This window comes from Syngnathoides biaculeatus, chromosome 5 (genome assembly GCF_019802595.1).
Source record: "Syngnathoides biaculeatus isolate LvHL_M chromosome 5, ASM1980259v1, whole genome shotgun sequence".
NCBI lineage: Eukaryota > Metazoa > Chordata > Actinopteri > Syngnathiformes > Syngnathidae > Syngnathoides > Syngnathoides biaculeatus.
Window position 1 is genome coordinate 23,844,011 of NC_084644.1, and position 17,573 is coordinate 23,861,583.

At 39.4% G+C, this 17,573-nt stretch overlaps 2 protein-coding genes across 5 annotated transcripts in view; one reads left to right on the forward strand and one right to left on the reverse strand.

Moving 5' to 3' along the window:
• Window positions 1-9,010, forward strand: part of mroh1 (maestro heat-like repeat family member 1) — a 36,449-nt gene extending 27,439 nt beyond the window's left edge. For 2 of the 3 annotated variants that reach the window (XM_061820032.1, XM_061820034.1), the window contains 6 exons: window positions 672-793; window positions 888-1,037; window positions 1,169-1,303; window positions 2,094-2,196; window positions 2,336-2,401; window positions 3,549-5,052. In XM_061820032.1, coding sequence (XP_061676016.1) covers window positions 672-793; window positions 888-1,037; window positions 1,169-1,303; window positions 2,094-2,196; window positions 2,336-2,401; window positions 3,549-3,625 — 653 coding nt within the window. In that variant the 3' untranslated portion in view covers window positions 3,626-5,052. Of the gene's footprint in view, window positions 1-671; window positions 794-887; window positions 1,038-1,168; window positions 1,304-2,093; window positions 2,197-2,335; window positions 2,402-3,548; window positions 5,053-8,608 lie in introns of those variants that run through there. The other variant, XM_061820033.1, reaches the window with a different exon arrangement.
• Window positions 6,961-12,837, reverse strand: LOC133500850 (cholecystokinin-like). 2 transcript variants are annotated; one of them, XM_061820037.1, is made up of 4 exons: window positions 12,788-12,837; window positions 11,496-11,575; window positions 10,259-10,439; window positions 6,961-8,662 (listed from the first exon to the last, which is right to left on the reverse strand). In XM_061820037.1, the coding sequence occupies exons 2-4, from the start codon at window positions 11,571-11,573 to the stop codon at window positions 8,526-8,528; spliced, it is 396 nt and encodes a 131-aa protein (XP_061676021.1). In that variant the 5' UTR covers window positions 11,574-11,575; window positions 12,788-12,837; the 3' UTR covers window positions 6,961-8,525. The 2 variants fall into 2 exon arrangements, with proteins under 2 accessions (XP_061676021.1, XP_061676020.1); XM_061820036.1 differs by lacking the exon at window positions 12,788-12,837 and having other exon boundaries at window positions 11,496-11,585.
• Window positions 12,838-17,573: the final 4,736 nt, after the last annotated feature.

The window sequence follows — 17,573 nt, forward strand, 5'->3', positions numbered from 1 at the left end:
AAAAAATGAAAATGGCTCAATGATGCTTGGCTTCATGTAGGAAAAATGGCTACTATGTACACTTTACTAATGAACAAAGACACAGAATGTCCTAATGTACTCTACCTTAGTGTCAGTGAAGAACAAAGATAAAGAAAGTTTTGAGATAGCTGGGTATTTTTCCCCCCGTAGTAACAAGCTTAAATACAACCTGGTAATTTTCAGAAGTAAAAGAAACTTGCTTAAATTAGAGGCATCAAAACAGAAAAATGGAATTCTTCAAATCATTCGTAATCCTCACGCTCCACCACTGAAGCTCTTAGTTCAGTTAAGTCGTAAGGGCTTCCGTTGGTGTCAGTGTAGCATAACTAAATGCAAAACTGCCTAAGCACAGAAATGGCCACACGTAAAAGAGTTAAACACGTGGAGCAAAAAAATCTAACAACCTGCACAAATTATGCATCCTTTTCTAGAGAAGCAAAACATTTTATTTCAATCAAAACTGTCCTCATTGAGTACGCTGCTGACTTGTTTTGTACCTGCATAAATGGTCAACGGTGTAACCCTAACTAAATTAAAAAAACAAGCTAGAGTTTGTTAAAAGCAACAGCTCGCCAGGTGTGCCTAAACTACAGTCGATGTTATTCTATTACCCTTTGATTTGTTTTTGTTTTGTGTGATCTTTTGTGCAGGCAAGCTGATTACTCTTGAGGCTATGTCAGGTCTGTCTAAAGTTCTCCTCTACTTGGACAAGAGGAATGTCCACCTGCTAGTAGTTTATATCTTTATGAAGATCAAGCCATTTTTAGAGAGTGTAAGTTGGAAAAACAAAGTCTTCTGTGCACATGAAAATATTCGGCCTCGGAGGAGGCACGCTAAAACTAGGGGCTGTATCTGTCCTCTTCCAGGAGAATGATGAGATTCGCTGTGCTTCCATTCATCTTATGGGGAAACTCTCTAAATTCGGCTTGGGAGAGCCAATATTCAAGGACCAGATACACAATGTTCTGGTCAGCCTGCTTTTACACCTGGTCGATCCCAATCCACATGTGGTCAAGGTATGGACTGTGTTCTCACACATGCAGAGATCTGCAACCCCTCACGCAAAGGGAACCGTTTGACATTACACAGTTGAAACATTTCTTCCTCCTCCCAATTGTATTTATTTATTTTTTTAATTGGTTTTCAGGCATGTAAGTATGCTATGCGCGTGTGCGCTCCAATGGTGGGCTCGGAGCAGATCACAGCCATGTTTCAGAACCACCTTTACGAGGACAAGAGTTTGCATTATGGGGAGTTCATCAATGATCTCACCAAGTATCTGGTGAGACAAACAAGACAAGACCTTACTTGAAATAAAGACTTGTTGTACAAAGGGCTTGGGAAGATTAGTCAGAAAAGGCCAATGGTGAACTGTCTGTCTCGCCGTGAGTTTCAGGGTTCAAATCTTTACTACAGCTGTCCTGTTTGGAGTTTGCATGATCCCCCCTGTAATTGTATTTTTTTGTTTTGTTTTTTTGGGACTACACTCACATTCCTAAAACGTACATTTTAGATTAATTGAAGACTCTAAAGCAATAAAACCTTTATTGAGTCTAGGCATATATATAAGAAAAATCTCAGCACACCACCAATCAAAAATGTTGTCACGGTACTTTAATTGTACCTTCTACAAGGAAGAAGAGCATAAAATTTTTCTGCCTTTCATGATATGTTGTTGGCATTGATAGATGAACAAATAATTGTTTGTTGTAAAAAAATCATTTTTAGACCAATGAAATTGGGTAATTTCCCACGACACACCTGATGATCTCTTAACAATGTAGAATTTAGAGCACAGTGGTTGAGAATCAGTGCTCCAAAGTAGACATCGCGGTGAATGTTAGCGTAAATTGGTGATCGTCTATAATATGTGCCTGTTGACTGATCGGTATCCGGTCCAGGGTGTACACTTCCTTTTGTCTAAAGTGAGCTGGTATAGGCACCAGCTCACCTGGGACCTGAGTTCATATAAACGTGATGGAAAATTGGTAGCATCATTTACAATAATTTTGGAGCATTGTTTACAATCAATTTATGAATCTATCATGAGAATATCCTTGGTATTTTTGTAGATCCAGGACTTTCCAGGCATGCTGAACTTCTACCACATCTCCGTTCTCCAGTTCTTTAAGAGCAACTGGTCTGAAGTCAGAGCAGGAGCTGCAATGTTCATAGGTATGGATTAAAAAAAAATCACCGATCTCTCTGCGACAGTCTCGGAAGTGAAGCTGCACCTCTGTTATGTTTTCAAGCAAATTAGTTAGTGAACTGCTAATATTGTGTGTGTATTTGTGTGTGTGCATGCATTTATCAGGGTTTCTGCTGGGGAACCTTTCAGAGGAGCATTATTCTCATCTCAACATGGGCATCATCACTAAAGGTGATGCAGCTTTCACGAAATTTAAATGGAATACAACAAACCCATGCCTATAAAAGAGGATCCACCAATGATAAGAGAAAATGCACCATTTAGACACTGTATTTGTTAGTAGTCCTGCCGTGCCATCAGCTCTAAATGTATTTAAACTTATCTAAACACAAAGTATTGCTTTGCAGCAGTTCTAGCTGTCAATAAATAAATGTTATATATATATATATATATATATATATTATATATATATATATATATATAGCAATACTTTGAGAAAATGAAACAAACAACATTGTATCTAAACTCCAAAATGTTTAATCACCCTCGACCCTGACCCATGTAGCGATGCGCTGGCCTGTAAGTGCTTTTAAAAAAATGTAATTATGCTGCTGATGGTGATAATATTAATAACAATAATAAGTCTTTCATCCACCACACACGTCCAAGAACTTTGTGTAATTTTCTGCCTACATTTTTATCAGTCAGATTCACCAGTATTGTTTTAGATGTCTGCGCCACAGCACATGGCATGAGCAGGTCTAGGTTTAGACAGTCTTTTTGAACCCTCCAAGGGCACACCAAGTCTGGCAGTGCACAGCGAGTCTTGCGCTTGCATGAAAATGAAGATGAGTCACTGGACACTGAGCCCTCAGTCAATAAAAGGTCACATGCTCCAGCAGAAGCCAAAGGACACACCCTTGCTGTTTGACTCCGCCCACCTTGGGGCAGACTGGTCTTCCAAATAGGGGAATGCGCAGCAAGTTTTGTACTGCTGCCAATAAGATGGACACCTTTTTGCAGTCTATGCACATAGGTAATGTGAAAATGCCATAGACCAGCTAACGCAAATTAGCGTAGATGGTTATGGTAATTATAAACCCTCATCCAAACATCCCCTACTTTAACACACAAGACGCAGGAATACATAAGAAGCAGACATTACTCACTGGCATAAATTCTCTGTTCTGTGGAGACAATCAGTTAGTATCTCTGCTTTTCTGCCTTCTTTTCTTGGTCTTAGTTACACTACAGCTAGCAGAGCTCAGTGCGGCCTGGCAACTCTAAATTCAGACTCCCCTGTATACTATTACAACCCAGAAAAATCCATGAAACAGTGAGGGCACAAAAATTACACAATTATCTTTATTATCCTCAGGCCTCGTGATGTTGCTCCAAGATCCTGACCCTGTGGTACGAGTGAAGGCTGCGGAGGCCATGGGACATTTCCACTGACGCAAACGTCCGCTTGCCATTCCATTAGTGGCAAGTAAGTATTTGCTCTTTATGGCGTAGATGGCAACATGAACAAGTCCAATGGTCATGCAGTAGTAGTCATGGCTGTATGTATGTAAACCGCAGTCGACATCCAATTAAAGAAGACTCACTATTTTAATGACTTCCTACACGTTCACATTGGCACACACTTGGGACTTGCGCGCGTGTCGCTTTATTGTCTTGTCTGCTGGCAGTTCACTTATGGCACATACAAAATGTTTATCATATATTTTAGCAACCAAAGATTGTAGTACTATATATTAGAAGCATGTCAATGAGGTATTGTATCAAAGTCTCACATGTAATTTTTTTTATTACACGTAGAGAATCACACACACACACACACACACACACGTGTGTGTGTGTGTATATATATATATATATATATATATAAAAGAAGCAGAAGAACTTGGCTTTGACAAGTTATATTTCCAAACATAAAAGTAGACTTTTACTCAAGTCTGGGTGTGATAAAGTGTGTGTGTGTGGGGGGGGAGGCGTGCGTGCGTGCGTGTGTGTGTGAGTGTGTGTGGGTGTTTTTAACAACGCGTCAGCATATTTTGCTGAGACAAATCCAGAATACATTTCATTTTTTTATTTGTGTGTTTGGTTTCTTGTTCTTATGTAGTAGCATCAGCCAGGCAATCACATGGTTATCGTGACTGTAGTCTTAAATGTAAAACCAACTGATTGGGATCTTTGAACTGTGATTTTTCTCCATTAGGGCAAAGGAGTATCCCCAAAAGTCTAAATTATCACCATCATGGCAACATGAATGTGCCTCAATTTTTTTTTTTTTTTTTTTTTTAAATCTCATTCATTAAATCGTTGTTACTCTGCTATGTGTCATCACTAACTTTAACGTAGCAGCCTATAGATAACTGAATTGGTCCTGCAACGCAATAAGATGTCACAATTTATAGTACATAAACTATTGATCCTTTAATAAAGATTCTGATGTTACTTACATATGTTAGAACAAGAACGATTCTTTTAGTGCCAACATGTCATTTTGAGAACATTTGTATTTGGTTTGCTATGGCACAATGAATGTGTTTATTTTATTTTTATTTTTTACTTCGTGCCACTGCAATTACGTGTGGCCGATCACGTCTGCTTTGATGAGCGCAGTTTGGTTATTTTCTCCTTTTTCCTACTTATGTCGCACTTTAAGATCTGCATTTTTACCTTTTAATGGTGGGTGGGGGGCTGCTGCATTTTTACATTCCAATCCTAAAACCATGGGTACCTAGTCCACTGAGGCTAGCCCATCACAATGTAGCATAACAACCAGTAAGAGAGTTTTAGATATTAAAATAACACAAACATCTTTTTCCTGGATCTGTATTTGTTGTATTGTGAAATAAAGATATGAAATCTTCAGACACTTTGTGTAACTCTAATTAGAATGACTTTTTTTGTGTGTTTTCGAAACTATTATAAATGTGGTTTTGCTGATCTCGCTTTGTTTTACAGTGTGCGTTATGTGCATTTAATACATTCAACATTGTATTGGGCAATTTTCATTCTGTGTCACGTCTTTTTTATGAAGACACTATAAATAGACTCAAAAAATGTTTTATTTGAAAAAAAAAAAAGCGAGTGAACTTGAATACATTTACTCTTTCATAGTAAGCTTCACAAACCAACAATTCCAAAAGCCTTGTCATACTCAATCACAGCACCCATTTGTGTTGCCTTATTCATTGTATATCAGAGCAATTTAACGACGGCCACATGGGGGTGCCATAAGGGTATTTTGCTACGTATTTTGTGCTTCACACTATGGAAAACTAGATCAGGTACATGCAAGGAGCTTGAGCAATGTATTAATTGGAGGTTGAAAACATACATCCATTTTCTGAGCTGGTTTTCCTCACAAGGCCCCACTGTGCCAGCTATAATACTGTATATGTATAAAATGGCGTGACATTGGCCTCACAGTTCTGAGGACTGGGGTTCAAATCCCACCCCTGCCTGTGTGGATGGAGTTTCCATGTTCTTCCTGTGACTGAGTGGGTTTTCTCCGAACACTCCAATTTCCTCCCCTATCCAAAAAACATACATTAATTGGAAACTGAAAGTTGACCGTAGGTGTGATTATGAATGCACCTGTTGTCTGTCTGAATGTGCCCTGCGATTGGCTGGCAACCAGATAAGGGTGTGCACCGCCCCCTGCCTGATGATAGCTGGGATTTGCTCTAGCAGTCCCGTGACCCTTGTGAGGATAGGCGGCTAAGAAAATTGATATATTTGTGTGTATATACTTGAAGGCAAAAGTTTACATACACTGTGCAAAAACATTTTATATTTTTCCTCTAATTGATAAAGTCAAATCAGAGTAAACCTCTCCTGTTTCATTTCAGTCAGATCAAAAGTATTTAATTTTGTTTAATGCCATAAATAGAGAATTTCTTGAGAACTTTATATTATTTTCTTTGAGGTCAAAAGTTTACATACATTTCCTCAGTATCAAGTAGCATTTCCTTTGAACTGGATGACTTGGGTAAAACGTTTCTGGTAACCCTCCATAAGCTTCTGACAGTACTCCAAGATACTGACTTTATTCTTGACACTTTTTCACCATTTTGGCACTATGCTTAGGGTCATTGTCCATTTGGAAGTTCCATTTTAGCTTCTTGTCTGATGTCTTGAGATGTTGCCTCATTACCTCCCTTTATCCATAATGGCGTCTTATTTTTTGAAGAGCTCCAGTTCCCCACAATGTGATGCTGCCAAGTTGAATTCTTCACAAAGTAAAGGATTTTAGTGATCCTGACTGACCTGAAACAGGAGAGGTTTAGTCTGATTTGATTTCAGACAGACTTGAGACAAAAAATTTAATGTTTTTGCACATTGTATGTAAACCTCTGACTTCAACGAGTGTATGTATGTGTGTGTGTGTGTGTGTGATAATGTGAGACGGGGGCCAATACTTTTCCACAGCAATGTATATAAACTGTACGCTTTGTAGAAACATTGTCTTACCAACCTTCCTAAAGGATGTTTGACATTTGTTACTTGTGCTATGCTATCACAGAATAGTATTCGAAAGATAGTCTTAACGAACACTTGGCACTGAGAAACAATTTTTATTCTGGCTTAAAAGATTTGGAAATATTTGATACAATACATAGCCTATTGTGGCACGATGGGGAAAAGACAAATGTTATAATATTCCACTGTTGGAAAAAGTCATCTACTTAACATTGAAAGCAGGAAGGAACAAGTTGTGACAAAGACAATGATGACAATGGCACAATTTATTTTAATAGATTATATTAATATACATCATATCTGCATAATGGGAAAAAAAGCCATTTGGGGTTTTCACATTTTGTTTGTATTTTTTTTTTTAAAGTGCTTATAATCACAGCGGGATTTATCCAAGAAATGTTTTTTCCACTGATAAATATATAGTATACATACAGTTAAGTCAAAATTATTCATATCATAGGAACGTGTGTCATGACTTTTTATTTAGGAAATTGGCTTTTAGCTGCAAACTACACCTAGTGGCAAAAGGTTGTTTATATATGGAACTAGAATCTTTGTCATTGAATATAAGCTGTTTTGTGTCTCACATTTTGCCAAAATTAGTCATATGTATATTCCGAACAAACATCTCCATGTTTTAGATTTATTCAAATGATTAAAATAAATGTTGGATCGCTGGTGTTAAACATATGGTCCATGGGCTAAAACATGGACCCATCAGGGGGTCCCAGCTGGCCCACCGGGACAGAGGACACATTCACTGCTGCTTTTCCAGGGACTGTGCTTGGTAACAGATCACATTGACAACCACAGAGATGACATTGAGGCCTAGTTCATATGAAATGCTCTTAACGTACTGTGGAAATTAGATTTTTGTTGAGGAATTGTTGATATGACTTGCAACATGATGATCAATTAATCTGGATATTTTGCAGTTGTATTTTAATTATTTGTACCAATACACCACAAAAATCTGGACAATTTATTTATTTATTGTTGTTGCTTGTTAAGGCTATATACTGGTGAACTCAAATGTGTTTGAGACCTTACTTGAGATAATGCTAAAATGATCATGCACCTTTAGAATGTGGGAAAAGATTGAGCCCTCAAAAATATGAGGGATATGAAGACTTTTCAAATAGTGAAACACTGAAAACAGCAAACATTTAGCATTTGGAATGCTAACCCAACTTCTTAGTCTTCCACTATTTGCAACCAATCTCCAAATAAACGCACACATATGACTGACATCGAGTGGAAACCTCCCACCCATGCATCTCTCTTTCCATACCGCTTATCCTCACTTGGGTCATGGCCATGCTGGTGCCTAGAGGCAGGGTGCATCTTGAACCCCTCGCCAGCCAACCGCAAGGCACACAGACTACCATTCACACCTACAGACAATTTAGTCTTTTATTAACCTAGCATGCATGTTATTGGGATGTGGGAGGAAACGGGAGTACCCGGAGGAAATCCACGCAGGCACGGGGAGAGCATGGGAACGCGACACAAGTGAGAATGGATTTGAACCAGGGTCCTAAGAACTCAGACAGATGTGTTAACCAGTCTGGAACCCTCCTGTGTCCAAATTTGGTAAATTTTGTATTTTTCACAAATGTATACTGTAGTCTTGGTCATTACCCACATGTGTGTGTGTGTAGAGTGTTGAAAATTGATTTTTGCATTTCCTGAAAAGAGATGATTTGCAGATAGGAGGATCTTGCCCGATGGCACCTATATGGAAGAGTGTGAATCATTTTGGGCTTAACTGTACGCTATGAGTTGGACATGTATTGAGGGGGTGGTTTATTTTGACAATTTTGAGGACGAGCTCTGCATTGAAAGCAAGCAAGCCGTGCCTTTAGGAGTATTCTAACGCTTCTGCGCTGCGCCTCCCAAAGTCCATCCAGCCCTCATAATCTCGGTCATTTATCCTGTGCTCAGGCACCAGACTGCTGGCTCTGCTCGCGAATGACGATCTGCTTTGGTAGGGCATGCCTAGAAGACACCAAGACAAGCAAGTGTGAACATTACAGTACATGTTTAATGAAAAAACTTGTGAATACCTCTAATGGTGTTCTAGAGCAGTTTTTCCACAACCTCTATCGGGCAAAGGCACATATTTTACAGGAGAAAAGGTTCATGGCATACATCAAACAAATATGTCAAAAGCTATGTAGTGTATGCTAAAATGATAATGTGATAATCTTGTCTCAATGTACTCATAATTTACTTGAATGTGAAGACTGGGCATATTTAGTTAAAGACAAAGCAAAAAAAATGTTTTTATGGTTGGCAACCAGTTGTCACACAGTTTAATTGTGCCGAGTGCCAACGAAATGTGTGATTGGTTGCTCGAGTATCAAAATATCCCTTTGGGCACCATCACTTATACAAAATGAAAATAAAGTCATGCTCATATTCTCAATTTGCCTCTCATGAATTCAACAATTAATATAGCCTGTTTATTTGCTGAAAAAAATCACCTATTTGCTGTTTTCGTGTTGAGGTAGGCTACAGCCCCGTCTAATTTAAAGGTAGTAGGCACCACCATGTGGCCTCTTGTTGCTAAAGAACTAAACTACATTGGCAAAATTATTTGCTCACCTACCTTGACTCACGTGACATTAAGTCATATCCCAATCTACATGCATATGATTTAATATGACACTGGCCTACCCTTTGCAGCTTCAAATCTTATGCAAATGCTTTCAAGAAGTTTAGGATTGGTCTTAAGGGATATTTTTTTTTTTTTTTGCGCATTCTTCCAAGAACACACTTGCGAGGTCACACATTGATATTGGAGGAGAAGGCATTGCTCACTGTTCACTCAAAATCAACCCAAAGGTACCAATGTGAGAGTTTGATGTGGATGAGCTGCACAATCCTGACCTCAACCTGAAAAAAGATCTTTGCATGAATTAGAACAGACTTTGACAGCCAGCCCTTCTTCTTTATACATCAGTGGGTAACCTCACAAAAGGGCTTGTTGGGGAAACAAAATGGTCATAAATACCCATGAGCACACTCCTAAACCTTGTGGACAGCCTTCCCACGAGACTTGAAGCTGTAATAGCTGCAAAGGCTGGACTGATGTCATATTAAAATCTATGGATCAAGAATGGGATGTGACTTGAATTCATTTGTGAATCAAGGCAGGTGAGCAAACACTTTTGGCAATATGGTGGATGTTGAATTGAAGGAAGGAGCTTCATTTAGTCGGGTCAAAGCCCTGTCCAATAGAAAAGCAGCACTTTTTCAGGGGTGTCAATTACTTAACGGTAGGACTATGTCCCTAACTATCATTTATTTAATTCAAGCACCACTGTATGACAGTTATGACTTCCCTAAGATGGCTTAAAAAGCAAGAGAAATGTGAAAAGGATGTGAAAGGATGAAGGGAAGAATACAAGAAAGAACTGGAAAGAAAGAGCTATAGAAGGAAGGAAGTAAAACGGGAAAAAGAGAATAATGGATTGACAGTTTAGGAAGCAAGAGGGAAGCGGCAAATGGCCAGATGAAGAAGCTTGTCGGAGTAAGTGCTGTAGATCCTGGCCGTTCCTCATCACGTTCATCGAGTGCATCATCACGCACCTTTCCTGGCGATGAGTCGGACCAGTAGCTGACTCAAGGTTTTGAAAGCCTCTTCGGCTTCCCGGGGTTGGTTGGCTCGCTGGTCTGAGGAGAGCGCTCCAGTAGAGCGGGCCTGGCGCGTGTGGTTGGACGTCGGGCCATCCAACATGACGCCATCGCCGTCGGATCTGTCATGTATCATCTGGAGATGACAAGAGGGATGTGTCTCCAAAGTCTTCTTAGAACCATGTGGTTTTTGTGTAGACCATTGTGTTTGATTTGCCACTTCTTTGTGGACGAGCTTTCTTGTGCTAAATAAATCTAGAATTTAATAAACACTCAAAGATCACTTATGGGGTTCACGAAGCAACTGTACTGGACCCCAAAGTATTCATAGTGCATATTGACATCTGTAATGTCGCCAAAATCTCAAATGTGTCTTCTTTGCTGATGACAAAGCTGAGGGTAAAAACCGAGAACAGCTGCTGACAACTGTGGAAAACAAAACAAATACGTTGGGGAAACTGGTTTGAATTTTCTAAACCATCACTTAATTTAAACAAAACAAATCTGATTAAGCGGTACGGTGGCGCAGCTGTAAAGCGTTGGCCTCACAGTTCTGAGGACCAGGGTTCACATCTTGGGCCCGCCTGTGTGATGTTTGAATGTTCTTCCCGTGCCTGTGTGAGTTTTCTCCAGGCATTCTGGTTTCCTCTCACATACCAAAAACATAGAACATTAATTCTAGCCTCTAAATTGACCCTAGGTGTGATTGTGAGTGTGGATGTTTGTTTCCATGTGCCCTGCGATGGGCTGGCAACCAATTCAGGGTCTACGCCGCCTCCTGCCCGTTGACAGCTGGGATAGGCTCCAGCACTCCTGTGACCTTTGTGAGGATAAGCAGCTAAGAAAATAGATGGATGGATGGACGGATGGATGGATGAAATCTGATCATTGCTGTGCTGGTCTGTGTGAGATCGACACAAGTTGCAATGGTATGGTGCAAAAGTCTGACGCAAACGTCTGAAGTCATAATACTATATGTCTACTTATTGTACTTGAGCAACTTTTGATGTATGACCTTTTTGATGGAGATATGTGGCCCTTGTAGACATATTGTGAGAGCTTCGCAGAGAAAAGCAACACTTGAAGCCATAATACTGCTTTGTAGACATAATGTGAGGGCCACATAAACTAAAGTAAGGTACATGCAAGCAAGATACATGCAGTCATAATAATCATGCCGTTCTTCACTTACGAGGGACTGTGAGGGCAGACTCAGTGAGACCTTGGACACAGCAGCCAGGAAGACGACCGCATAGATAAATACATTCATGCCTGCAGGCATGAGGGTAAAAAGAAATATCAACATTCAAGTACAGTAATGTAAAACCAAATGCATTATTATGACATCGGTTGCAATATATAATATTAAAACATACTGCGTGGATAACCACCGCGCAGTGCTCTCAATGCAAATTTTTCCCAGATGAGAGGGTAAGACAAACAAGAGTGATGTGAAAGGAACAATGAGGCCTTCATATTGTGCACAACCAGACGAGATGTAAATTTCAGTGTCAGCAGAAAGAAAGCCAAGGTAACAACCAATCATCTTTCATTTCTTATTATATATTTAATATTTAACGTAGCACACCTAACAGGAATAAATTAGATAAGGATTTGAATCAATAGGTCATAAAAGATCCGGTTCCAAATGACAGCAATAGTGAAAGTATTAAGTCTCCCAACTTTGAATAGCCCTTAACACTGGACCTCTTTGTTTTCGAAAGCTACAAAGCTTTTAAAAAATAGCTTTAAATGAAGGATTGCTTTACTTATTTGTTATAAATGTTTTTTTCTTTGTTTTTAAATGCAGCTAAACATGTAAAGCACATTGAGTTGCTCTGTGTATAAAATGCACGATATCAATAAATCTACTTTGCTTTGCTTTAACACATAAAATGAATAGAACAGAAATCTTTCTTGCAGTCACCAATTGTGAGCCATGTGTTTTCTTTCTCACACTTGTGGTGGCGATGCAAATCCTCATTCTTTCAATGCTAATATAATTTCTGTTTACAGCCGGTCTTTGTCACATATACGTTATTCAAATGGTTGTGAAATAAGGCTTGCTATGTGGAGAAAGTCCGACAAATCTCCACTTTTCTCTCCTCTCCTTTTTACAACCATGCTGCATTTTTTAACAACAATAATGCCAATAAAGTACAGGTAGGATGTAAACATATTACCGTAACATTCAGGACTTGGGTTTAATAGCGCCAATCCAAACTGGATGGATCATTTGAAATTAAAGTGTTCAATATTTGTTTTAGTTTTAACCATTCACAGAATGCATCTTATTGAATCATATTTTTAACTTGATTAAAGAAGAAGAAGAATTATTAGATTAAAGAATACAGTACACCTGCTTATTAACATTATAAAGAAAAAAATATGATAACAGGACCATTGCGTGAAAACTCATTACAAGGTAACGAAGCTAGAGAAAGCCTGAAAGTAATCTAAAATAATACTTTTTGTGATACTTACCTGCAGCCGTGTGTGTGTGTGTGAACGAGGACGCTGACAAGAGGTTTGCTTCAGCGGTCAGGTTGTGAATGCGTGAGAGAGACCACGCAATCTTCTATATATGCACACACACAAAGGTGGGGTGGGGGGCTTTGTAAGTAGGATGGGCTTCTTCTGGCACAGAAACCGAAACGTGTGACGCATGTGAACACTCAAAATCACTTTGTCGTGCACCACATAGAGATGTACTGAGTGAGATAACACAAACTACCAAATATCATAATTTTGCTTGAAGCTTCAACTTCTCCTTCTCCAAATCTTTTTAACAACACCACTTTGGTGCCCTTTCAATTTCAGTGAGGGCAAAGTGGTTCTGGCCGATGAAACCCGGAGAAATTGTTGCTATATGTCTACCTCATAAACCAAACGTATGCACTATATTTCTCCATCTTCGACCAAATTAAAGTTTACGCCAAATGAGCCCTGAGAGAATTATAATGTATCTCTCACTTTTTCCTGTCAGATGCTCAGAGATGGACTCAAATGAAGTCTGTGTGTGTGTGTGTGTGTGTGTGTGTGTGTGTGTGTGTGTGTGTGTGTGTGTGTGTGTGTGTGTGTGTGAATGTGTAGGTGTTTGAGAACAATCCAAAAAGGTGTTCCATCAGAAATATGTTTGTTAGAGTCCTCATTTGACAAACATGTCACAAAATGTGACTACAGATGAAAGGAATTAATCTGAAAACTTTTTTTTTGTCTTCAAAATGTTTGCATCTGCGGCAAAACACTTGAATGTTTGTTGAATGTTCTCGTCGACAAGACAATCAGCAAAAGGTACAGGACATGCGGTACCATAAAGCGAACACAACAACGTAAGTGTGTTTACTGGAAAAATGCTGGCTGTCCTTCATACTTAAGTGACGGAAGCCACACGACAACTGTAGGTTACGGCGGTGTGATGTGTGGTTTTTAAAAGCTTTCAACTCATTGCTCCATCTCAAGTATCAATCAATGGCTGACATCTTTATTCACAGTATTCAATGTCGCCAGGCACTTCGAGATTGCTATATGATGTATATACTGCTACAAGTCAAAGTTTGACTTCATTTCTAGCAACAAAAGAAAAACTTAACCTCTGAAATATAAGTGCTCACACTTTTGCAAAAGAACACGTGCTGCTTTCATTTCGATGCACAACACAACTCGTTGAGCTCATGGATGCTTGAAAACGGCACATCGGTCCTTAGCTCTGTATTATTGCTCCCTTGTTACTTCATGCTGAAGTTGGGAGGAAAGATCAAACAATCTTTTCTGTCTCTCACAAAAGTGAGTACACCCCTTACATTTTTGTAAATATGTTGTCTTTACACATCAAAACACTGAAGAAACGATACTTTGCTACAATGTAAAGAGGTCAGTGTACAGCTTGTATGACTGTAAACTTACTGTCATTTTAAAATGCCTCAACACACAACCATTAACGTCCAAACCGCTGGCAGCAAAAGGGAAACCGCTCACTTTTGTGAGACACAGCGGTCATTTCTTGTAAAAAAGTGGGAAACTTGCCCAATGATTGCATTGCCTTGTTTTGTGGTTCAGCTGGCAACCAGCTCAGAGTGCACCCACCCTCTCACCCAGAATAAGCTGTAGGGTGTGCTGCTAGAGGGATGGATAGATATATTGTTTTATATATATATGGCAGGCCCAAGGTCAAGAATAAGAAGAGATTCATGTGAAGCAGAGCATTAATTAAGGACTACAATATGAAGAACTTTGTAAGGGGAGCAAAAAAAAAAAAGAGATATGACGCAAAACAACATAAGAAAAGTACTGTACAAGAATAGAGTTGTCATTTTAACAAATACATGTGGAAAAAGCCCAAATAGTTCTCTCTCAAGAACAGACACAAAGTGTTCATAGTGGTAATACATAATGGTACATAATGGCGTTGTGTGCCTAAACAAGGACTACTTCATTGTTCTTCATAAAATGTACTTTTTTTTCCCCTCTGAATGTCAGTTTTCCCCAATTATCATAACATTCTGACCTGTTTCCTTGTAGTAAACCTTTTCTTTAAAAATGACAACTTTATGTTGCTTGCATTCTTGTCTCATGAGGGTGTGTGTATGGGTGTGTGTATGTGTGTGCACCCGTATGTGCACGTGCGGTACATATAGTGAAGAAAAGTATTGAACACCCTGCGATATTGCAAGTTCTCCACTTAGATGTCATGGAGGGGTCTGAAATTACATCGTAGGTGCATGTCCACTGTGAGAGAGATAATCGAAAAAGAAAAAAAAGAAATCACAATGTATGATTTTTTTCTAAATGATTTATTTGTGTGATACAGCTGCAAATAAGTATTTGAACACATCAGAAAACCAATGTTAATATTTGGTACAGTAGCCTTTGTTTGCAATTACAGAGGTCAAACGTTTCCTGTAGTTGTTCACCAGGTTTGCACACACTGCAGGAGGAGGGACTTTGGCCCACTCCTCCAAACAGATCTTCTCTAGATCAGACAAGTTTCTGAGTTTTCACTGAGAAACACGGAGTTTCAGCGCCCTCCAACGATTTTCTATTAAGTTGAGGTCTGGAGACTGGCTAGGCCACTCCAGAATCTTGATATGCTTCTTACGCAGCCACTCCTTGGTTTTCCTGGCTGTGTGCTTAGGGTCATTGTCATGTTGAAAGACCCATCTTCAATGCTCTGACTGAGGGAAAGTGGTTGTTCCCCAAAATCTCACAATACATGGCCGCGGTCATCCTCTCCTTAATACAGTGCAGTCGTCCTGACGTCCCATGTGCTACCATGCCCATGCTTCACAGTAGGGATGGTGTTCTTGGGATGAAACTCATCATTTTTCTTCCTCCAAACACGGTTAGTGGATTTATGTCCAAAAAGTTCCATTTTGGTCTCATCTGACCCCAAGACTTTCTCCCATGACTCCTCTGTAACCCTAATTTAATACGGGCCTTGACATGTGCTGGTTTAAGCAGAGGAACCTTCCATGCCATGCGTGATTTCAAACCATGACATCTTTGTGTATTATGGAAACGGTGGTCCCAACTCTTTTCAGGACATTAATAAAGTCCTGTTGTGTAGTCCTGGCCTGATTCCTCACCTTTCTAAGGATCATTGAGACACTACGAGGTGATATCTGGCATGGGGCTCCACTCCGACTGAGATTGACCATCATGTTTAGCTTCTTCCATTTTCTAATGATTGCTCCAACAGTGGACCTTTTTTCACTAAACTGCTTGGCAATTTCTCCGTAGCCCTTTCCAGATGTGTGGAGTTGTACAATTTTGTCTCTGGTGTCTTTGGACAGCTCTTTGGTCTTGGCCATGTTACAAGTTCGACTCTAACTGATTGTATGGGGTGGACAGGTGTCTTCATGCAGCTAACGACCTCACACAGGTGCATCTGATTCAGGATAATACATAGAGTGGAGGTGGACTTTTAAAAGCGGCCTAACAGGCTTTTGAGGGTCAGAATTCTAGCTGATAGGTGTTCAAATACTTATTTACAGCTGTATCACACAAATAAATCATTTAAAAAAATCATGCATTGTGATTTCTGGATTTTTCTTTTTAGATTATCTTTCTCACAGTGGACATGCACCTATGATGAAAATTTCAGACCCCTCCATGATTTCCAAGTGGGAGAACTTGCAATATAGCAGGGTGTTCAAATACTTATTTTTTCACTGTATAATACTGTGAGAAGTGAGGAGGAGGAGTACAGTCACAAAGGATCAGATTTTTTTGTAGGTGTACACAGGTGATCAACATCCAATTCAAACATGTACAGTAAATGTGACTACTCGGGTAGTGAATGGTAGTAAGAACTGAATCTTCCTGTCATGTGCAACTGTTGTCATTCCATTATGCTGTCAGTGGCACCTGTCTTCATGAGCCCAACTTTATTCCACCACTATTTTCATCCCATCTGGTTATCCATTGTAGGCTGCGACAACGATCATGAACATTTTATAAGTCCTCTGCAAGCAAGAGGACATTCATCCATCTTTTTTTTTCTTCCTATATGTCAGAGGTGAGCTGAACTCCATCTTTAATGACTTTTGGCGAGAGGCGGTTACATCCTGCGCTCGTCACCAGTTAGTCACAGTCACATACACAGATGAGTAAAGTCGCCAAATATTGTACTCAAGTTAGAGTACTTTAGACTTAAGTAAAAGTAAAAAAAAAATAAAAAAATACTTGAGTAAGAGTAAGAAAGTACTAAAATAGAGGGAACATTTTTTGTCTTGAACTGGTGAGTAACTTCTGATTTAAAATGAAAAATCTGAGCATGAACGCCAAATAAAATTAAAATAAAATAAAATAATATGTGCGCCTTAACAAAGCTGCCACGGGTGCAATTTTTAATTACCGAAAAACCTGTAAAACATGCAGTGGGCCCTAGAGAAATAGTATCAGCTTTATTCACTTAAATGACTGAATGAAGAAGCTGTCTGCTGACCTGACTCGACTTTTCGAGAGCGAGAGAGAAAGAGAGAGAGAAGGAAAAGAAAGAGAGACTTATCGCAAACTCTTTTCTCAAGTAAACACTTTGCAAGACTATTTTTCCTCTCCCCAAAATGTGTCACTTGGATTGGTCCACGAAGAATTCGTGTGCAGTCACGTGATGGTCTTGTGCCATTGGTTTGGTTCATTGGAGTCAAACGATACTTGCGATCATGTTGGCTTGGCGCATAATTTTCGGTATGTTTTTAATATTTTTTTTTTTTTAAGTCAGCCAGAAGGGACCCATCCGTTTTTTCACCACACGTCAGGATGTTGTCGT